The sequence below is a fragment of the Danaus plexippus genome, chromosome 11 (genome assembly GCF_018135715.1).
Source record: "Danaus plexippus chromosome 11, MEX_DaPlex, whole genome shotgun sequence".
NCBI lineage: Eukaryota > Metazoa > Arthropoda > Insecta > Lepidoptera > Nymphalidae > Danaus > Danaus plexippus.
The window spans coordinates 4,044,105-4,067,677 of NC_083544.1; the positions used below are offsets into that span (position 1 = coordinate 4,044,105).

General features: G+C 32.7%; 3 protein-coding genes across 7 annotated transcripts; 2 read left to right on the forward strand and 1 right to left on the reverse strand.

The window, feature by feature from the left end:
* The first annotated feature begins 22 nt into the window (after positions 1 to 22).
* Positions 23 to 14,048, forward strand: LOC116765498 (helicase ARIP4). 3 transcript variants are annotated; one of them, XM_061521807.1, is made up of 23 exons: positions 24 to 1,237; positions 1,669 to 1,821; positions 2,144 to 2,253; positions 2,569 to 2,710; positions 3,284 to 3,416; positions 3,563 to 3,693; positions 3,970 to 4,173; positions 4,629 to 4,772; positions 5,256 to 5,417; positions 5,503 to 5,629; positions 6,208 to 6,342; positions 6,426 to 6,633; positions 6,741 to 6,906; positions 6,993 to 7,151; positions 7,227 to 7,434; positions 7,540 to 9,069; positions 9,138 to 9,336; positions 9,540 to 9,723; positions 9,817 to 9,995; positions 10,483 to 10,676; positions 10,891 to 11,082; positions 11,165 to 12,394; positions 12,576 to 14,048. In XM_061521807.1, the coding sequence occupies exons 1-23, from the start codon at positions 437 to 439 to the stop codon at positions 12,737 to 12,739; spliced, it is 6,855 nt and encodes a 2,284-aa protein (XP_061377791.1). In that variant the 5' UTR covers positions 24 to 436; the 3' UTR covers positions 12,740 to 14,048. The 3 variants fall into 3 exon arrangements, with proteins under 3 accessions (XP_061377790.1, XP_061377791.1, XP_061377789.1); XM_061521806.1 differs by having other exon boundaries at positions 23 to 1,237; positions 7,227 to 9,069; positions 12,579 to 14,048; XM_061521805.1 differs by having other exon boundaries at positions 7,227 to 9,069.
* A 475-nt stretch (positions 14,049 to 14,523) lies between these two features.
* Positions 14,524 to 20,938, forward strand: LOC116765891 (uncharacterized). 2 transcript variants are annotated; one of them, XM_061521808.1, is made up of 5 exons: positions 14,524 to 14,971; positions 18,328 to 19,203; positions 19,289 to 19,373; positions 19,644 to 19,782; positions 19,890 to 20,938. In XM_061521808.1, exons 2-5 carry the CDS (start codon positions 18,358 to 18,360, stop codon positions 20,050 to 20,052), a joined length of 1,233 nt encoding a protein of 410 aa, XP_061377792.1. In that variant the 5' UTR covers positions 14,524 to 14,971; positions 18,328 to 18,357; the 3' UTR covers positions 20,053 to 20,938. The 2 variants fall into 2 exon arrangements, with proteins under 2 accessions (XP_061377792.1, XP_032511414.2); XM_032655523.2 differs by lacking the exon at positions 14,524 to 14,971 and adding an exon at positions 16,160 to 16,448.
* LOC116765893 (deoxyribose-phosphate aldolase) lies at positions 20,282 to 22,321 on the reverse strand. 2 transcript variants are annotated; one of them, XM_032655525.2, is made up of 7 exons: positions 22,178 to 22,321; positions 21,966 to 22,050; positions 21,671 to 21,861; positions 21,443 to 21,581; positions 21,137 to 21,366; positions 20,754 to 20,900; positions 20,282 to 20,660 (listed from the first exon to the last, which is right to left on the reverse strand). In XM_032655525.2, the coding sequence occupies exons 2-7, from the start codon at positions 21,991 to 21,993 to the stop codon at positions 20,493 to 20,495; spliced, it is 903 nt and encodes a 300-aa protein (XP_032511416.2). In that variant the 5' UTR covers positions 21,994 to 22,050; positions 22,178 to 22,321; the 3' UTR covers positions 20,282 to 20,492. The 2 variants fall into 2 exon arrangements, with proteins under 2 accessions (XP_032511416.2, XP_032511415.2); XM_032655524.2 differs by lacking the exon at positions 22,178 to 22,321 and having other exon boundaries at positions 21,966 to 22,161.
* Between the last annotated feature and the right edge of the window lie 1,252 nt (positions 22,322 to 23,573).

The window sequence follows — 23,573 nt, forward strand, 5'->3', positions numbered from 1 at the left end:
AAAATGTCTAACAATTTTTGTAAACACGCTTGTCGAATACACAAATTATATGTATAATAGGCAAATGCTATTTATTGCGGAAGTAATGGCTTCCTAAATTTTAATTGCAGATATTGAATTTATATGCTTTTATAATAACAGTTTTACAAGTAATGTAAAAAAGATAGAATTTTAGGTATAATAACAGTGCTTCCAGGGAATATTTGCGTCATCCGGCTTATTTCTTATCCAGTTACTTACCGCGTCAGTGAAAAGTTACAAAGAAGTATCCTGAAAATGTAAAAAGTATCAAATAAATACATATTCTCATAATTTTCTGAATGAATATATCATTGTTCAGAAACGGCAAACAGCTAAAATGATCTCGGAATGTTAAAAACCTTGTGAACCTTGAATATGTGCTTTAGCTAATTTAAAGGTTTTATTTATTTTGGATATGGGTGATGCTGGCGGGACAATGTCTGTTAAAGGTAAAGTTAAAGAAAAAGTAGAGGAAGATGAAGATTCCGATGAGGAAGTTTGGAATAGTGAGGAAGAGGATGAAACTATAGCGAGGATTCAGCGCGCACATTTTGCACAGGCTGCAGCGATGAATCCTCGACGGAAGTCGAATGCACGTCCACGAGCAATGAGCCATAAAAGAAAAATGGAAGCTGTTAGAAGTTTTCATGATTTTACAAAGAAATTAAAAAAAGACACAGGTATAAGAATTCGAAGTTTAGTTGGTAACAATATTTTAGAACTAAGTGATTTTTCTAGTGAAGACAATAAAACTGATAGTGATGGTTTATCAGAAGAGGAATTTTCTGTTGATCCTTCCGCTGTGCATGATTTAGATGAAGAGAATGAAAGTTACATTGATCCTGAGACTGGAGACATAGTTGAATCTAAAAGAATACTAGCAGTAAGTAAAAAAGATCTATCTCCACAAAGTGAACCAACAGGGAATGGTCCACAGGAGACACCAAAGACCTTATCTATAAGTGACATAATAAATGAAGGTGATCTTGATTTGTCAAAAAATGTGGAGATAGCTGAGGTCGAAGAAGGTGAGTTATGTACAGATAAAACTGCTGAGGAATTGTTAAACATGACTAAGCAGGAAGATGGCAGTTCTGATTTTGATCTTGCCGAAAAGCTAAAAGAGATGGAACAGATAAGCATAACCCCAGTTACTAATGATGATGAAGAAGATACTAAAGATAGTGAGGAAAATAAACCAGAAATAGACGAGGAGGTACAGTATTGCACACAAAATAGATAATTTTAACTACTTATTCATTGCTATTTAAAGAGATTTGTCTTTCATTATTAAGACTGTGTCTTACAGCAGCCAACGACCCAAGTAACTTATTAATCAGATAATACTTTTACTTCATTAATTTCCAAATTCAAATATGTGTCCTAATAATTTGTAATTACTGTTAACCTCTATTGTTTACTAAAACTGATGAATAAACAAAAATGTGCAATCTATTTATAAAATTGTTTTAAAAATATTCATATGATGAATATAGAAACTATATAACTTCCCCTGAGTGTTAAACAAAATTCATCGGCATACTTCTAAAAGTGTTTTAATATGGAGAATTAAAAATACATCTAATTTATTGATCTTAAAAATTTATCCTACTATTTTATTTTTATTATAAGATTGTCTCTTTCCAGAAAAAATTATTGAACTCTAACACATTAAATGTGAGAAGAAATATCAGGGATGTAATGGACGAAAAGAATCTTGATGCCTCCACATTGGCAGCACAGCGGCAAGAGTCTGAAAGATTGGCTCGTGTTCAGGAACAACAGAGAATTATTCGAGAGGTATAGCTTACATTTTTTTTAAGGTCATAAAACATGTTACAACATATAGTCATGAAGTAGATTATTCCCTTTACTCTATAAGCATTTTCAAAGTATTATAATATTAATTATTTAGTAACTGAGAAAAGTGGGTATGTTTGTTTTCCATATATTAAGTGGGAAATAAATATGCTCTCTTAGTTAAAATATGTATACAGGATATCATTCCTTAAAAAATAGTAAGCTCATAAAAACAATGTATGCTTTGAACTTTGAAACATTGTTATTTAATAGAAAATTTTATACATTCTAATAAATTATTTGCAATGTTTATCTATTTCAGGTCCAAAGGCAGATAGCTATTAACAGGCAAAACAAAATACATCAAAAGACTCTATCGCTCCTTCAAGGTGGATCATCATTGTTGAAAAAGGGATCTGCTCAGAAGTTAAAGTAAATATATTTATTTTTAGTATTTTATTGCAATTGTCAAATATTAAAGTGACGATCATAACACTCAGTATATTCATTCGAACCATGTTTTATGGTTACTAGGAGAATAATGCTCTCATATACTGCATAGACATACATGTCGATGTATACTTAACTTTTGTTTTAACTGTTTAAATGTTGTTTGAACAGTTTAACCTAATTTGATATACCAAATGGTCTACCAAGTACTTTTTTGCCTTAGAAAGACAAAAATCTATTTGGTTCTTGTATTCTTATAGAAGTTATATTAATTGTAATATTATTTTTATTTATCAGTTTACCAAACACAGTATTAGTAAAATTACCGTCAGGAGAATTAAAAAAGACCACAGTGAAGCAAGGTCAGGTTGATGTCACAAAGATTTCCAAGCCCATTACACCTGGTACATCTGGAATTCCAAAATCGGAGAAAAAAGAGGTATGAGGTTATAGTTATGAATAATTTAAAAAAGTATAGTGTATATTTGATAAACTACCAAACTCATAATTAAATTACAGATTTCAAATGTTATACAATAATAAGTTTGACAGTTACTCATACTATTTATTGCCTCCATAAGGATGTGGTTATGTGAGAACAAACCAATAAATAATTTATTTGTAATGTATATAGTACAGTATATATTTCTGAAAATTTAAGCAAAGGCATTTTAGTGGAAGAGTTACAAATATATGTATATAATTAAGGAACATTAAGTGTTTCATATTTCATTATTTTATTTATGTGTATTTATTTTATTATACCTTAAATTTAAATAACGTTTAAGCAACCATAATTACAAATAGACAAGACAATTTCATGTTGTCTGAAAAATAAAATTAAAAAACAGTTTTATTTATATGTGTAATCGCATAAAACTAATGTTACATTATATACAAATATTCTTTAATACGAATTTGATATAAAAAAAAAAATATGTTCATGATTCAATAATAATCTATAACCAAAAAATAAAAACATTATATTATAACACATAAAAACATATTTCAGGTTGTCGAAATAGTAGACAGCAGTAGCGGTGAAGAATCTTCATCGTCATCATCTGATTCCGATGACTGTATTATGTTATCTGATTCTGAAGTTCCCCCCAGTCCTGAGGCAGAGGAGGATCCCGGCAATTCAGGTATTTCTAACATGGTTAAAGGATTATATTATTTAATGATTTCTGATGTAAACACGTAGATAATTGGTTTTTACACAATTTTTTGTCTACCATTCATCAATATATATTCTATAATCATATTTTTATTTATATTCTCTATGTTACAGGTCTTCACGTAAATGACGCTTATAATATACCAGATGAACAAGGAAGAGTACTCATAAACATTGGTCATGCGGAAAACGAAGAAGATATATTTTTAGCGCCACAAATTGCAAGGGTCATTAAACCTCATCAGGTAAATTGAGGACCCTACATATGTTTTATTGTATAATTGTTATTATGTAAAAGTTAAATCATTATAATGTACGTCTTTGTTTGTATGTCCTAGAATGAAATCTCTCTAAGATAAAAACAAAACTGCAGTTTTTGTATCGTCCAAGGTGAATAGTATGTAGTTCACCTATTCAGCTTTATTAGTTAACGCATTTATATTTGTATGTAGTAGTCGTTTTCACAAATTTCACAAGTCAAGTTCACACCATGTGGTAATGAATTGTAAAACCCTTTACAGATCGGCGGTGTAAGATTTCTATTTGACAACATAATAGAATCAGTACAACGTTTCTCAACATCAACGGGTTTTGGTTGTATATTAGCACATTCCATGGGACTCGGGAAGACTCTGCAGATCGTATGCTTTTGTGATATATTCCTGCGACACACGAATTCTAAAACAGTTTTATGCATCATGCCCATAAATACACTTCAAAATTGGGTATGTATTTTCATCTGTTCAAATTTTTAAATCTATTTCCATATGCATTTAATATTTTTCTTTAATACATTATACAAAATAAACAAAATAAGGGGCAAATATACTTATATGTGGATTAACAATATTTTTTTATGCTTATATCATTTTATTATAAATCTGGCTATGCGACTTTCTAAGTACGCCACGATTATTTCATTTATCTTATTTAATTTTTCTTAATTAATGTTTTTGCGAAGTTTGTATAGTTAGCACATAAATGTTTTTAAGATCCTCTCTTGTTGTGCATCTCATATCTGTTTTTACCAAAATTGCTATATTCAATGTAAAATAGTTGACTTTATAATTTTGATTATAAGATTAATGTATATTGTGAAATATATTGATTAGATTAATTTGAATATGGTAGAGATTTTATAAAAAGAATTATTTATCATTTTGTATGTACATAATATAAGGTTGCTGAGTTCAACATGTGGTTGCCAGTGGATGCTTCAATCAGTCCACTGTCCGCTCATGGTGAGGTCCGTCCCAGGAACTTCCCAATCTATGTCCTCAATGACAGCCACAAGACGTTACAAATGCGTGCTAAAGTTGTCAAGGTAAAAAATATTATTTTTCATATAGAAATCTATTGGATTTGATGATTATCTCATTAATTTAAATATAAAACTTAAAGTCAATTAGATATTTAGAGCTAGGGCTCTTTTTTAGAAATAACACAAAAATATGAAATTGCAATAATAATCTTTTGATTAACATTCACTAAGGATTAAGCGGAAAACTTACAAATAAAGAGCACTGTTATGCTTAGGATATATCTATAACATACAATAGATGTTACTTCATATGTATATTGTATGTAGGGGGGATAATTTATGACGTGTATGTGTAACATAATCAATAACCTTATTTCAACATTTTTGATAATTGTATTAAATAATCAAGCAATAAATGCTAAATTTAGTAAAGAGTTTCTATTAGCATTTTATTTGTTTTATATGAAAAAAGCCCAATTTTGTCATGTGTTACATTTGTAAAGAATGTTATGTAATATTGCAAATGTATTATATATTTATGTTTAGGATTGGACAACAACCGGTGGAGTCCTCATGATAGGTTACGAATTATATAGGCTGCTCAGTATGAAGAAGGACAAGAAACCTCGTAAGAAAAAGAAAGCAGAAAAAAATGAAGAGAAGGAGGATAAAAAATTTGATAAAACCGACGGCCCTGATGATAATCATGTACATACTTTTAATTTTCAATTAGAATTATATTTTCTATATAACTTTTATAAACTTATTAATTACTATGCATTATTTTTAATAGAACCTCAATAGAGCAGATGACGGCAAGGATAAAGATGATGTGGACAGTATAAATAAATTAGAATTAGAAATTAAGGAAGAGAAAAAAGAAGATACGCAAAATGATGAGGACAAAAAGTTATTAGATGGTGAGAAATAGTTTTAACTACATTAATATGTGGTAATGACAAAAGTATATACAAACTATGTCTATAAATAGTTTTTTTTTTTTCATAGACATTATTTATGGCCAGTTCTAGAAATCAATAAATATCTCACTAGATGTAATTAAAGTGTTGATATAAGAGTTATTTTTATAGTTAGTAGATCCAAATACTTAAGTATATAAGCTTAAGATAATGTTTTATCTATAGATTATATTCTTTTAAATAATATTTAAAGGTTTGATTATGTGAAATCATAGACCATATTTTTTTTTTTTGAGAAATTTTTCTATGCCTATACAATATTAGTGAGAAAAAAAAAAGTGTATTAACAAATATTATATATTTATTATCACAGAAGAGAACCATTTCTTTGCTACTTACTCTTTTTGTTTTTGGAAATACAAACCTACAAAGAGTATTTCTATATAATATAAATAGATATAATACATACCACTTGGTGTGATGTTAGTAAATTAATTTGCCTTGGAGTTAATACCAATACCAATATTATAATATTCAATTATTTATTGGTATAATAATTAATATTTATAAATTTTCAGAGATGTATGATGCTTTAGTCAAACCAGGTCCCGATTTAGTTATTTGTGACGAAGGACATAGGATCAAGAATTCACATTCAAATATTTCATATGCTTTAAAACAGATGCGGACCAAACGAAGAGTTGTTCTTACTGGCAAGTGATATTATGATTTCAATTGAATAAACCATATCAGTACTTTTTGGTTGTAACTAATCATATGTATTTATATTTTTCAGGATATCCTCTTCAAAATAATCTTCTTGAGTATTGGTGTATGGTGGATTTTGTTCGTCCTAATTATTTGGGCAGCAAGACGGAGTTTTGTAACATGTTTGAACGTCCAATACAAAACGGCCAGTGTATTGATTCGACTCCCCAGGATATAAGGTTGATGAGATACAGAGCCCATGTTTTGCATTCATTGCTTGTTGGTTTTGTGCAAAGGTTAGTTATATTTTTTAATATATATTATATGTAGATTACTTTTGGTTGAAATCATACATTTTTGTTGAACAATCTTGTTATCCTTATGCTCTAATAATGTTTAATAGGAGATCACACGCAGTATTGCAATCGACGTTGCCACAGAAAGAGGAATATGTGCTTTTGGTTCGCATGACACCATTACAAAGAAAACTATATGATCGCTTTATGAATGAAGTTGTTAGATCCGCGTCGGTTCCAAATCCTTTGAAGGCATTCGCTATTTGTTGCAAGGTAATTGTTTTTATATAACATAAAATTTTCTAATTATAACTATATAACGTTAGACACTATTTTGTCATATATTATTGTATTTTCAGATATGGAACCACCCGGACGTATTGTACAATTTTTTGCGCAAACGTAGTGAAGTCAACGCAGCTATAGAAGAAGATTTAGATTTGGAAGAAATTGGTGGAGTCACAAAAGCCGGTCGCGCTAGGAACGGCAAAGCTACAAGACGAGCGCCTAAAACAAGGGTATACACCTTAACTTTTATTTAGTTAATAGTTTCGATTAAATATGAGGTTTATATTTAAATGTCTACATTACAGGGTTCAGCAAAAAAACCAGCAGCAACAATACCTCCTAATACTACAGGATCAGTCCCGCCTCGCCAAGAACCTTTCGCGAATCCACAATTTCCTACCAATACACCCTATGGACCCACAAATTATCCAAATCAACCACCAAACCGACCCGAAGGAGAGCAATCTACATCCACGTACCAACAATATCCGCCATATCAGAATTCTAACCCAGGTTACTTTCCTCCCAATCAGGGATATAATCAAGAATATAGTAGCAATTTCTATCAACAACAGCAGCAACCATATGATAATAATTATTCAAACCAATATCCTCCAGGAAACAGCGAAGGTAATTATCCCAATCAGTACCCCCAAGGTAACAACCAGACAACTGTAGCGAATTACTGGGGAAACAGCAACTATTATGGCAACCAAGGATACTATGGCAACCAGCAGTATGGACCGAACCAGACTCCATCGGAGTTTAACGCTAACCAGCCACCAGGTTACAATAACACTACTCAATACCCCCCGAATTACAACGCTCCTACAAACAACGAGAACTATACTAACAATTCTTTACCTCCATATGCTAATAACCAAGAAAATTATGGAAATCAGAATAGACCCCCAGGAATCCCATACCAGGGAGGTTTCCCCAATAATCCCGGTTATTCTGGATACAACCCCGCAAACCCGACAACAAGCACACCGTACCGTAATAACCAGACTTTGGGCAGTCAAACGCAAGAGTATCCCAATCAATCGTATCCTTCAACATACAGCAGTAGTAACGCGTACGAAGGAAATTCGTCAACTCCTTATAATCAATACGGAAACCAACGACCCAACTATTCAAATTATTCGAGTTCAATGCCCCCGCATCCGACTCAAGGAAACGTCATCCCAAATCAGCCTCAAGCAGGATCTTTACAAAATCAACGCCCTATCAAGACGGAACCTAATTTTAATATCCGTGATGTCAAAACTGAATTAAATGATAGAAACTCAACCTTGCCGTATAGCAATCCCTATAACTATCAACAGAATTCTTCAACATATCCCGGAACTTCCGATAATTCAAATTCTAATTACAATTGCCAGTTCCCGAATTTTCCTCAATCTATGGAAACTAAGTCTCCTCTGTGTAGTGCGAGTTCTGGAAGTCCCGTGACTTCTTGGCCCTTAACTGAAACCATAAAAACTGAAGTCGATAAGCTTAAAGCTGAAGAAAAGCAGGAAATAAAATCGGAATCGGACGGTGAGGTGAAGATCGAGGATTTAGACACGAAAAAGATCGTAAAAGACGAATGTAAAAAGGGATATAATATGATTAGTTTCCCCAAGGATTTCGGTACACCGACGTCTAATATCAACGAAAAGAAAGATAGTATGAAAGGTGACGTCTCCGAATCCGAAGTTGAACATAGTAAAAAGGGAAGGAAAGGTAAAAATAAAGACGACAAAAAAACAGAATCTAAACAAAAATCCAAGGGGAAAGCAAAAGCAAAGGGAAGAAAAGACAGAAAGAATTCAAAGGAGAAAAATAATGATGATTCTGATTCAGAAGAAAGTGAAAAAGAAGAGAAGCTTAACAAAGAAGAAGAATTGGCACTTACTAAAAAGGCAGAAGAAATGACCTACGATTGGGCCACAGAATTATTGAAAGATTATATACCTGGAATTATAGAAAATTCTTCTAAAATGGAACTATTCTTTTACATACTAAACGAAAGCATAAAACTGGGAGATCGCTTGCTGCTCTTTAGTCAGAGTTTATTTACTTTAAATCTAATTGAAGACTTTCTGGAAAGAAACTATATCCCCGGTACTAACAGACTGTGGGAGAGAAACACGTCATACTATCGTAAGTGTATCCAACTCAAAACTATTATGTAGGTGTTTGTGCAAATGTGATAATTTTATGTTTTTCAGGATTGGATGGTTCGACTCACGCCTTGGAACGTGAGAAACTCATAAATGAGTTTAACGCGAACCCCCACGTTCATTTGTTCTTGGTATCCACCAGAGCAGGTTCGCTTGGCATTAACCTGGTGGGGGCGAACCGCGTTATAGTATTTGATGCCAGTTGGAACCCTTGCCACGATACACAGGCTGTATGTCGTGTCTACAGGTGTGTATACGGATACGTTTATAATATAGTAGGAACTTCTTGTAGAAGACACACATACCTGAATTGAATTTGAATTGAATTGAATTAATTTTTTTGACATTTTTACGGAAATCTACCTTTCTAGTTACTTAAGGAAAAAAAATCACATCCACACAAGGTTAATCGAAACATTATATTAATGTTATATAAAAAATACTTTTCAGATATGGTCAGAAGAAGCCCTGTTTTGTATATAGATTCGTTATGGATTGTTGCTTGGAAAAGAAGATTTATGACAGACAAATAAACAAGCAAGGCATGGCGGATCGTGTAGTCGACGAATGTAACCCAGACGCCGTACTTTCTATGAAAGAAATAACTAATTTGTGCTTCGACAATGATGAAAAGGTATATTTATAAGTAGTACTGAAATTATAATAATTAGTACATGTGTCATCTTTTGAAAGATTCCTTTAAAACTGAAAATTTTTATCTTTCCAGGAGCCAGAATTAAAAGATTTATCAGAGCACAAAGATAAATATATAGATGTATTAATGCAAGGTATTATTAGTTTACACGGGAAACTTTTATGTAAGGAACCATTCCAACACGAGTCACTCCTGGTTGATAGGAAGGAGAAGAAATTATCCAGTGCCGAAAAGAGGCTCGCTCAAAGAGGGTAGGTTATATTAGAAATTGTGTTATTTAGTTTGGTTAAGCACATCATATGAAGATTCAGCTTTCAACGTTTTAATTAGAATTATTTCGTAAAATTATCGATGTAGAACAGATTTTAAAAAGAGGTTTACTTTAGATAGTATGGTAAACACCTAGGCTTATAAGTCAACATATAACGTCATTTTACCTCAATAATAAAATCTTAATTCTCGTATGTTATTTTACTATAGCTGATCATGTATTCTAAAGTCACCATTCTCAATGTCTTAACTATTAAGTCTTAAGCATAATAAAATAAGTAAATTTACGATCAGATAAAATGTCAAATAACGAACAGAACGGAACGGAGCCGTGAGCCAAATTAAGTTAGCGATAAAAAAAACTTTCAATTTTTTTATTGTTTAGTACACAATAATGTCTCTCCAAGATCTTATGAAAAACGATTCCACAATTGTGGATTAAATATTATTTATACAATAATATTTTAGGTATGAGTTGGAGAAGAAAGCAGCATCAGCACCGAAGCCTACGACAGCGTATCGGACAGTACGGACAGCGGACGGCAGTCTGGTGCAGCGACCAGTGGCGTCCGTGAGACCGATGCAGCACGGAGCGAGGTGGATACCAGCTGACGTGTGGCGCAGGCAGGGCATGACAGCACAAGAAATGACGCTGCCTCTTGGTATTTTTTTTTATTGATATTAATATGGCCAGCTTTATTGTGGTTTTTGTTTTGTCTATGGATACTAGCTAAGGTTTCTTTTTAAATCTCACTGTTTGTTTAATTGAATGCATTTCAATCAATGGTGATATTTAATTTGATTTAGTCTCTTCTTTCTGCAAATAGCGTTTTGGTGATAAAAAATAATTTATTAATGCGAAATCATTAATTATAGATGTTGTCATACCTACAAACTCTGCTGAGAAAACGAACATAGTTCTCAAAGCTGGTCAAAGAGTGATGGTGCTTAAGTCTCCAAAAGGAATCTACATGCAACTGGAGTCAGGAAAAATTATTGCAATCAAAACGTCGTTTAAGGGACTAGGTGGGAAAGGGGACAACAAAGATAATCCGGTTGGAAAGAAAAGTTAGTAACTGAAAAGATTTTAAATGTGAATTTTCTGTGAAGACACAAATTCGATGTGTTCGCTAATATATGTTCATTACAGTTTTAGGAAGTCGTCCGAATCCAGCCAACATTCCGGGCTCATTAAAGAATAATTCAGCTATAACCATAACATCTAAAACAGGTCCAAGACCATACCAGCGAGTTATAAGACCGTCCATGAATAAAATTGCAAGACCTATGCTTCCCGGTCAAAAAATTGTTGACATAAGGAGTAGGTTAGGAGAAATGCGGTCATATTCAGCGATGCGTGCCAAGTTTCCTATGTCGCCGCGTATGCTAAGACCTACCTTACCGAAGTCGCTGAGTATAACAAAAATATCCAAGGATGGCAAAAGAGTAACCAATAACCACAACCCTAAAAAGAATATTGAAGGGGAAACTCAAGTTTTGGATAGTGACGATGAAGAGGATTTAAGGAAAGAGACAAAACCATCGAAAGAAACGAATCCTAAAGAAGACGTTAGAGAGAACAAACAACCAGAAGCTTCTAAGTCTAATACTGGTGAAGATAAAAACAGTAATAAATCTCATGAGACAGATGAGCCGCCTGCGGAAACAGAACCAATAATTCTTACGACAGATGAAAAAATACCCTCAGAAGAGGTCTTAGAGAATAGAGTCCGTGAGAGCGATCCGGATCCGCCGCCCGCGTCACAAAATCAACAAAGGGAAGACGCTCCAATGAATCTTGTGAGTAAGAAGGATTCGAGCAAAATAAGCCAGTTGAAAAATTATAGACATCAACGTATCTGTAACCGACCGCCCACCGAATCGAGTTTGAGCCAGCTAGAAAAAACCGCTAGCTCGTTGAACAAGGAAGGACTTCCTGATTTCAGAAGGAACTTGGATGACATTACTCAATCATATTCACCGGGAGTGGAAGACAAAGTGAGTACATCGAGAAAGAAAAAATCCCCGAGCAAGGTCGATATAGAATCTCAAATAGAACGGCAACCCAACCCCAGCATGACGCACAGTGTTTCGAGTTTACTAGGAAGCAATCCCAAACCCAGAATGAGTTCACCTATACATGGTATGCCGAGTTCAATGCCAAGTCGCCATACGAGTGGCATGCCAGCAATACCACAGGAACATATACCGTACAATGTTCCATCAAAAATCAGCCACGGTGGTATGTTGCCGACAAATTCCGTGGCACCTGAAGTACCTCTCATAGGTTCCCCACAAGTTCCGACTATGCCAAGTGGGATGCCAACAAGCCAGTACGTCGGCAATCCACCACCTGAAACTGCATACCCTCAATATCCAGGTAATTTAAGTCGATACAAAGCCACTACAGTACAATCTCTTTAAACGTTTAGAAGCTTCTGATAATTTTTCCATATAACGTGTTTAAATATAGTTTTCTGTTACATATTTATGCTAGCCTCAATACAATATATTTTAAACCAACGAATAAACAGAATAATTTTAAGTTATATATATTTCAGCAGGTTACGGTATGAGTTACGGTGGTTATCCGAACACGCCGTACTACCCCGGATACGGTGGCGGGTATTACCCGCCGTACGCTCCGGCCGCCGGACACGCACCGTATACGGGGGCTCCGCCGGCTCCAACGGAGCCCTACCTTCCACCCAACCCTCAGTGGTAGAACTGTGGAGTGACTCACAAACGATCACGTCACGTGAGGGTTCTCAGTAACGTTATTTTCCCGCCAAAATATATCGATGATTGTTGAAAGGCTTGTCTAGTTTTCGACAGTTACAGCATAACGGAATTATTATACAATGTACGAGTGTTCTGTGAACGGAATTGTGACAAAGTTGAGTGTTTTAATTTAAGTTGTATGTATTTTTGCCATTTATAATTATTATATTGTACTTAGAAGAAATAAAGAAATAAATCAATTATTAAAATCTACTCGGACGTCGCCGTCTTTCTATTTGATTTGTTTTCGAACATAACATAACAAACTTTATATTAATTAAAATGCATTTTATATAGTTATCTTGTTTGTTTATACGAAATTGTAGTATTAGAGCCGTGATGTCTCAGTACTTATTAAGGTTTACGTGCTAAAATTGTCTCGAACAAAAATATATATATATATAATTTAGTGTGTATAATATGTGAAAGGGATTAAAAATTAATTATGTTGAATATCTCGAATAAGTAAATAAGTACATCAAACATATGTGTTTGAATTGCAGTATTTCCATTTCAACGGCCGTGGATAGGTCAATGGATGTGATATGTTGCTGATTTAGTGTAAGTCAATTAGCTGGTAAGGAGTATTTATCGTTAAATTAGTCTAGATAGGTATATGTAATTTAGATTTTTCTTAGACACTCTTGGTTTAATATTGATAATTAAGCCAGTTGTGTTTCATTGAGTAGAATGTATGTATACTATGCATAGCAATCTATTTATCATTTATATTCTTAAATTGTTGTAATCCACAGCGTACCAACACATCCAGCATACCATATCTCACGTTCATGATATTTGGTGTTTTAGAATTGTTCATAGAAAATATATTATCCTTAAAATTAACATTTTGGTTCTTAATAATCAAATTGAAGTCAAAGGAATAATAAATATATTATATTCATATTTTTTTTAATTCTCAATTTTTAAGCATGTTGTTCATTACACATGGCAGCTTCCGTAGTTATTTTTTTTTACAACCATAAGTTATGTGTAAAATTATCAAGATCAAATCATTTCACAATTCACATAAGGAGGTTGGTTTATAATTTTAAAACACCAAATAATGACATTATTTCTTCCTATAACAGTAATCGTACGACAGTTACACGGTGTGTAATATTCATTATATGTATTGGATAAATATATTTTATCCTTTGTACAAAGTATTCGACGTCATACCTGTAGACATTGCATTTTAAATGGTCAATAGAACTGTACTGACGGTGTCGAATAAAAAACTAACAAAGTCATTCCGTTTTATTTTCTCGTCCATATAAAATTTCTTTTATAAAATATGACGTAATATACACAATAGACGAACAGAAAGACTTTTTTTTTTCATTTTTTTTTTTTTAATGTTTGGCTTCTGATGCTCTAAAAAGATTAAACAAGAATTCAATTGTATTTTCTTAATTCATGATCGAAAGAGCTTTGGTGTGGAACTTAGTAATGCCAGTAAATAGTTATTGAAATAACATTATGTGATGAAAAAATATAACAAAATATAAATTTTACTGGTGGGGCCTTTTTTTAAGAACAATGTATGACATAAAACATTTTGTGTGTTTGACATATTATGGTCCCGTTATTTGAGCAATTACAAAACGAACAATGCGGTTGTATCGTTGTTTCTAAAGCTTGCTAGGCGAAATGTTTTTGACCCTAAGCAGATAATAAAGTATACAATAAGTAATAACAAATGTTACGTACAAAGAAATTTATTTTGCATTGTCAAAATAGTAACTCGTCTATATTTCTTGGGCCGTGACTTTGTTTGCGTGAACTTCGATATTTGTTTCGGGGAGTAATGAGTAATGTACTACATAATAAAATAGAACATGTATACTATCGACAACGTTAAAATTTATTAGGTCCTAACATATGATATTGTCGTTTGGTAAGGGAGCAACCGAACGTCTATTTTTGCTATTTATGTACTTTTGCTATTTGCGATCTCATAGAATTTTCAATTGTTGACAATACACATTTGCCGTAATCGTCTGGCCAGATTCAAGAAAGCTGAAGTGAACAACATCGGCATCGGTCTACCAAACGCTCACATGTAACTTTTTTCATAAATTTTCGCTTGGGACAGGATTTTGATTATTCGCCAGGGTTCAGCCATTACGACGAGCGTTTCCGATTATCGTACAAGATCTACTTTTCATCACAGGTAATATTTCGTTTTAAAATCCCCTCATTTGTATGTTGGTTCACTAATGTAACGCAGCAGTTTGCGCTTGTTCGTCAATTTGCTCCACTCAATTCTTGAGGGACCCACCTCTCAAGTTTATTCACCTTTTCAATTTGCTTCAAGTGGATTAAAACAGTTTTGTCACTAACACCGCAGCCTGCAACGAACTCGAACGTGGTTTGCGATAAATGACTTCCACAATAGCCTTCAAGTCATCTTCTTTGGCTTCAATTCTTCTGTATCAACCTTGGGCTCCGGCCGCTTACGGGGCTTGTTTTGCAGGTTGAAATTTCCAGAAGGAAAACGTAGGAACCAAAAATGCACTGTTTTCTTTTGTCACATCATAGCCATACATATCATTGTATAATTAATATAATCCTTCGAGCCGTTTCTGCACCACTGGTGCGACCGTGGAACTCGTACTCGTAAATAAGCCGATGTTTTAATTTTCCTATTTTATAAACCGAGTGACGCAAAGAAAAAATCATAGAAAACATGACCAAAAACCAAATGCATGAGTGAATACCTGTATAAAGAATTTGGAATTCCTATCCAAAGAGGAGATATTGGAGATCGAAGTGATCAATACGATAAAACGCCAATTTAATATGTGAGGACCTAATGTTAGGTGATATGGGAATAACCTTTCGGTTGTATTTCTATTAAGGTAAACCAGTTATCTCTTAAGGTTATGAAAATTAGATTAGGAGCGCTTCTCAAAACTATCCAATATGCTTATAAAATTTCACAAATATCGGTGAAGCCGTTTCAGAGGAGTACAAACATTGTCACGAGAACGTTACATATATGTTTGCTTTTACGGATTTTGTAAATCAATTATTGTATCACTAAAAGAGCACCTATTATTACAGTTCAGTAAAATAGGAAGTATATGAGACAAACAAATGGAAAAAATTAAATGCATTAAAACAATGAAATATTAACAATGAAACCGGAACAGTGAAGTCTGTTGACTTTATATAAATATACATTTTCGATAAAAACTAATTCACTGAATTCATCAAGTTTTTAATTACGAAATGTTACTGAATTTTGCCAATTTCCTCATAATTTTTTTAATGAAAAAAAAAATCTTAATTGCACTTCTTATCAGAGTTGCAAGTATCTAAAACTGTTCATTTTACGCACTGATTGATATCGCAATTATGCGCAGACGGTACCACAGATCTTATCTAACTTATGTTAAAGAAAATAAAAGTTTAAGTTCAATTTCCTACACAGTAGAGCGAAATTGGTCATCTATAAAATGCAAGCGTGACCGGCGTCCGCCTTCATTATATCTGTGACAGAAGGTAGGCTAGCGCAGCTGTACCGATGTCCACAAGCCCGTGTTGTGTCGGTTGACAATTTAAAAAGTGAAAGAAATAAATAGATCAGTGACGCAACTAAAGATTTGATAATAAAACTAATAGAAATGTGGGTCCTACCGTTTTGTGTGAGTAAATTAATAACAATTCATACTTTTTTTTTTTGTAACAATTTTCAATGTTGCTTATTTATACAAGTCCTCAATGTGATGGTAATGCCAAGCATTGCTACCACATTAAATTCCTACCTTTAATTTCATAGATACCACAAATTATTTACATCGTTGTAATATATATTATGGGTGTTGTAGGAAGGCTTAAAAATCAATTAGATATAGCTTCATTAAACTTACGTTTTAACAAATTTAAAATGTTTTCATAAAATATTTGTTTAAACACTTCAAAAAAATACATTTAAATTCGTTTTTTATTTTAATAACACCGAGGTGTCGATGACATAAATATAGTCACATCGTAATTTACTATGCATCGTATAATATCTTACGTAGGTGTATAATAAATTAAGGAACAGTTATTCAATCAGAACACGACAAAAAAAGTTACGGACTTTCTTCCTTACTTATTTGTCACGTAACTAATGATTCAATATGGTGTTATCAACTTTTAGCTTTTCCGAGCAAGTTATTGACTCTGTCTCACTCCATTAGTTGCACTTTCATTTTAATATAATTCTCTTGGTAGCCGAGATAGCTCATTTAAACTATAATAGCTAGTTAAATGGGCTCAATGTTCTTATAACAACACTTCGACTTGTTCGCGTTGATTATTGCGAGAAAATATGTACATAATAACTACTACCATTTTAAGATACATTTAATACATCCCGACGATAGATTTTTATCCAGTGGAAATGTAGGTACATAAAATTATTTATTTTAAAGCCGTACATAAAAGAATAATTTTTAGAATTACCTAAAACAGTTGAACATTTTACAACAAAATTTTATAAGATTTTTTTTTTTTATATTACATACGATAATTATTTTGTCTTTAATTTAGAGTAAATGTTTTTTTTAATGTTTTCTATCGAGTCGAAGTTTTCCTTACTAAGTTTATAATTACTTTAGAAAGTAAATTTTCTGCGGCGGTCCTAGAAAGTGTAAACCCATTGGTATAATCGCATATTTGATTTCAGTTCAGGTCACATGATAATTAAAGAACCTGGAGTAAAAAAAATGTGTTACAACCATATTTTTATTTGATATGTATCAATATTATATATGTAGGTATACCCGCTAAAAGCTCTATCTGACAAGCGTTCACGAACTAATGTGTGAATATTTACCTATTTGTACACGCAATCTTTCTTCAAGTGAATTTCTCATTAATTAGATATATAATTACATAAATATACAGCTGAATAGGAAATTTATTTTCTTACTTATTTTAGTATAAAATTTAAATACTTTATATAAATAACCTTTACTTGCCTTCGATTGACATTGATGGCTTTTCGTAGAACAAATTGTAATTTAACGGCTGTTTAATTTCACCTTAAGCAAACAAGCGAAGTACGATCTTTGATTTGAATTAAAAAATAATATTAATAGATAAAATTTACGTCAAAGTGCTGTTTTAATTAATAATTGTGGGTTATTTCTGTTTGGATTAATAAAATTACTGCAAGACGAAAACAGTAACCAATTCTCTATATAAAATTCATTCACAATTTGCTTTTCTTTCAAATGTTATTTTAAATAGGTATTGTAAAGCATTTTTTCATGAGATTAAATAATCAACCTGTAAATAATGATACCTCTTCCAAAATAAGATGTAAAAAATTCTTTTTTGTGTCATAGTTCATCAGACGGCTTTTTATAAATTTTATTTTAAACAGGTACATTTTTTCTAACAATGGCACACTTTCTGAACAAAATACAAAGTGATGTAATTCAAATCATTTATTTTTAAACGTTTATTAGCTCATTTAAAAAGACCATTATTCTTTTTTTGAGACGGTGTTGTAATCTTTTTCTAATTCAACAGATTTTGGTGTCAATCGTAGCTGTTGGGGGAATGAGAATACCTATAGAAAACAGTAATAACGATAATTTACAAATAGTCCCCAGTGCAAGTACAACTTCGGAAAGTCTTCAAGTTCAGCCCATTTATTATACTAAAAATGCACAGAATCTGGACAGCTATATAATACATGAGCCCCAAAAGACTCCTCAAATCAAGCAAGAGATAAAAGAAGAAATACCGACACCTGCGACTTATTTATTACCACCATCACCGTACGCACGCAATGAATTCTTCTTAGCAACAACTGAGTCTAACGAGGAAAGCGATTGGTATCCCATTCAGAGTGATTCTCAAAATCAAAATATCAACGAAGGCCAGCCACTTGAAGAGTTGAATCTTAGATCGGGTAAAGAATTGCATAGGGGACAAGTTTTTTCAGTCCCTATAAGGAACCTTCTGCCTCCGAAAGAAAATGCTCCCAATGACTTTATAGTCGTCTCTCCGTCTGTGGAACTAGAATTACCTATAGAAGAAATAGATCATACCATAAACAATCCTTCTGCAGAGATAACCATGTTAAGAACACCGAAGACAGAAAAACACCATTTTAAAATAGACAACATACCACATCGTCATATTTCACCCCCTAAATATAATCTTCAAAAATATACAAATCCAACTAAATTGTATCCTAAGAAATATATTGGTGAATTTAAACCTATACCAATACCAATTTCTCAATATAGCGATGGTTCAACGGACATACCTGTCGCTAGACCTGTCAAAGTGATTATTCCTGATGACATCAAAAATGGTTTTGTGCCACAACCTATAGAAAACATTGAAAACTCATTTGACAACAATCAAAAATTAAATCAAAATAATGAAGCGGCCAAGGTAAACATGGAAAAAAAATCAGATTATATACTGCTACAGATATTTGTTATAAGATGATTAAGTTATAATGTATCTATTGTTACAGATTACGACCGCAACTGATGCGCCCCACACTCAAGTCATTCCGTCTGAACAAGATACGTCTGAAACAAACTTCCGACATCCGATACGTACGTTAATAGTATAATTATTTAGCTAGTTTTTGAATTCAGCCTTTCGGCGCGAAAGTCTTGATTAGTTTTCGTTCTACTTTACAAAAGTTTTATGGTAAATTTCTGGGTATACCCGATGACTTCTTGTTGGAATGTTGTATCTTGGAGAAACTGTTTCCTGTTGCGAGTGTATCCGGTTATTTTAATCAATGATTCCGAATAAATTCGAGAAAATACTTGAGATGACTTGCCTGTTGTATTAATCTGGGATGTATTTATTTTCTTCAGGCGACGCTTATCCAGCACCTGCGAAGCAGATACCTCAAAAGCATATTCCTTTAAAGTCTGACGGCAAACGCACCGAATTTCGAATGCATGGAATGAAAGGTCCACATAGCTATCAATTTGGTTACGATACTGGAAAGGGGTAAGCGACACGCAATCTTAAATGTATAAACTATATAAAACTGTAATATGAGAAATAAAACATATTTTGAGAAAATCATGAAAATTATTATTCTTATAATATTTCAGGAAAAATCGTCAATTCAGATACGAAGAAAGGGATAATGACGGCCATGTCCGAGGCCATTATGGTTATGTGGATAGAGGCGGGAAACTGCGCGTTGTGAACTACGATGCCGATCCTGTGCACGGTTTCCGGGCTGAGGCGCCGGTGGAAAAAGATACAGAATAAATTTATTTAAAATTAAGTCTTTCTGTGGTGCAGTTTATTGTTGTAAATATTTTAATTATACTTTAAAACGTAATTCTCATTAATTATTTCTAACCATGTAAGTAAGATGACTTTATTTTTTATATTGCTTTTTAAAAAATTTACTTAATTGTAAGCCGTGCCATAGTATATTTCAAATTTTATTTGGAAATTTTAATGTTGATATTAAATTAAAAATAAAATTCCTGTATATTTTTAATAATATATTGAAAAAGTATTTTTTATATACATGTATATAAGCGTTTAAAGTTGTATGTAACAAATATATAAAAATATATGACTCAATATTTTTCACACTTTGAAGTATAAAAAAATCTAATATAGTATAAAACTTTTAACATGTAATAAAAAATTATTAGTATGTACATAGATGAATGCAATATAATTATTTTTGAATGTTATCACTGAACTTTTTGTATGTCCCTGATTATAACATCAAGTAGACTGGACGCACCGATGCGGAAGAGTTTTGGAGAGAGCCACTCTTGTCCTAATTCATTATAAACCAATGTCAGCCAATTAACAGCATCTTTGGATGTCTTGATACCACCAGCGGGTTTCAAGCCCACCTATAAATGCAAATTTTGTTTAACTATAACTACAATTGTTCAATATATACATATATATTTAATAAAATAGGAATCTATGTATTGATTATTCACCTTAGTTCCAGTCATCAGATAATAGTTTCTTATAGCACGACACATCACTAATCCCACTGGTAAAGTAGCATTCACAGCCTCCTTTCCTGTGGAAGTTTTTATAAAGTCGGCTCCTGCCATCATTGACACCATGGATGCATTATAAACCTGAAATATTAAATAAAATTACAATTTTTCTTGATTCATCATTGTTTTATTTAAAATTTCTAAGTATTTCTTGTTCTTTTTATTATATTCTAGGCTGACTACTCAGATAATAGACACAGATTTGGGAATGTATTATTAAGAGATGTGAGAAATAACAGTTTATTTGGTTAAACATAAGTTGGCAAAAAAACAATTGGAAAAAGATACATTATGAAAGTTAAGATATAGGTACACACATTTTCATAAGAACCGAGTTCTCCCACTCCAAGGATAACTTTTAAGTGTGCTCTCCCACACACCCTCCTCATCTGAAGTAACTCATCATACAATGTTTCCCACTCCCCCATGAGGACGAGGCTTCTATCTATTACTACATCTATCTCAGTAGCTCCATTGTCTAAAGCAAACTTTATTTCCTGTAAGCGTGTGCTTAAAGGATATTGTCCAGAAGGAAAGCCTGTTGCCACTAATAAATAAAAGCAATATAAAAGTTAATTTATTTTATTACCTGAGGACAAATAGCAAAATGTGTGTTATCATACCTGAGGCAATTTGAATATCTTTTTTAAGATTCAATCTTGAAATGGTTTCATAGGCATCTTTTATTCGGTTAGGGTAAACACATACTGCTGCTGTTTTAACTTTTATTTCGTTTTGATATACTCCTAATGGATTGGCAGCCTATTAAAAATGCCATACAACTTAAAGTAATGGAAAAGTAAATGTTAATTTCACATTAAGAGAGGTAGGATATTTAAAAGACTACATACTTTATTGCACAGTCTGACAACATTTGAACGGGTGTCATCACCACCAAGGGTTGTTAAATCTATCATAGAAATAACTCTGTACAGCCAATCCTTATTTATAGGATTTGATACTGGAAACTGGTTAAGAATTTTCTCAACTTGTGCATCAACACTGTTTTTGTTAATATAGATTTCATTCAGAATTTTTGTATCTAAAAATGAATTAAAAGAAATATTAAAATAGGTATATGTTTATATTCATCTGAATAGATTATTAACGAATATATTAAAGAAAAGTTGAAATGATAATATTTACCTAAAGTTTTTGGGTAAACATGAACCATTTTCTTGTATAATTTTTAGTAACCAATGAAGTACTTAATGCAGATTTAACTATGTATCTATATTAAAGAAATACCAAATTTAGTTTTTCTTACAGAAAGCCTAATGCTTCACTTTTCATAGCATATCTATGTAAAAATTTGAACTGTAATAATCTTATCACAAAATGATTCAAACGAGTTATACCAGTAGCAAAAATTAGTGCTGATAACAATAAAACGGTCACAAATCATAATCAATAATCACGAATCAATTATCCAACTGGCAACTAATTATATAGTGAAGAAGTATTTTTGTGTAATGTCAATTGTTAAAGAATAAAATGAAACAGGCTACTTGATTACTTGACAGCGTAATAAATTGTCAACAAACAATAGAACAGGTACTTACTCAACGTCAAGAAATTAATATTTATGTTGTTAAAATTATAGATGTTCTAACACTAGTTCATATAGTTTTAAATATCTAAAAGTTGTTATTTTATTAATAATTTAGGTAAGATAAAAAAGAATAGAAAAAAGTCTGTCTAGTTAAAGAAATGTTGTTTTAATTAGTTGGGATACGTAATTTTTTAATCAATATAGAAAAAGTAATTAAATATCAAGTTGTTGTCTTTTTTGAATGGAAATTTCTTATGCGACTTCCAACAAGGTTGCGTTAAAGTTTAAAGGTTTAACGTTCCTGGGGAGGGGGAGGGGCGATTAAAAAGAGACAGAGTGAGAGGGAATGCGTGACGCTCAAACGCATGCGGGCAATTGTGACTTGTAAGTAATTTTCATAAACTTTATCTTAAAGAAACACTTAAAAATCTTTAAAAATCAATTTTTACCCCTTCCTGTTTTCATTCCTACATTACGAAGTTTCACTTCTTCCGTGTGGAGGGACTCCACGCACAATTTATATTAATTTGCCTTAGTTTCTTTTATAATAGACCGAGATACCATAACATGTGTACATCCAAAAACCCCGCCGTTAAAAAAATATTTAAATCATGTGAATACTTTTGTTTTCTTTATCACTAATCCTTTTTGGGTGTTCGGGGAAAATCTCCGATGGGGAGACGAAACCTCTTAGCATTCAATGGATTCACCATGTGGGTGCCAGGTCCATCCCGGTGCAGGGAGAGGAGCCTCATCAATGCTTGGGTCTTGCGACTCAGGTGTAGGTTTAAGGGGCCCCTATCTAACGCGCGTTAAACGCTCACCTCCACCGTCCAAGCTCATCTCTCTACCTAACAAAATTTGAAAAGAACCTACTCGAGCTACCTTCGAAGTATGTTATAAGAATGAAATGATATTAGTTCTGGACAAGTGGACAGGCCAAAGTCTTTTAGTAAATTGTAGAGAGATTTAAAAGTTACACCTCTCGCTCCCACTTCAACAGCTTTCAAACCCACGACGAACCTATTTCTAAAGAGTTCGTTAGTAAGCTCGTAATATTTATTGACCTTGATGGCATGGTCTTTGGGATGTTGGTTTCGCAAGGAACCGTAAGCTTTTATCACAACACGTTTTAAAATTCGCGAATACATAAATATGTCTGGTTTGGAGACCGATGCACAAATATCCTCTGGGATTTTGTA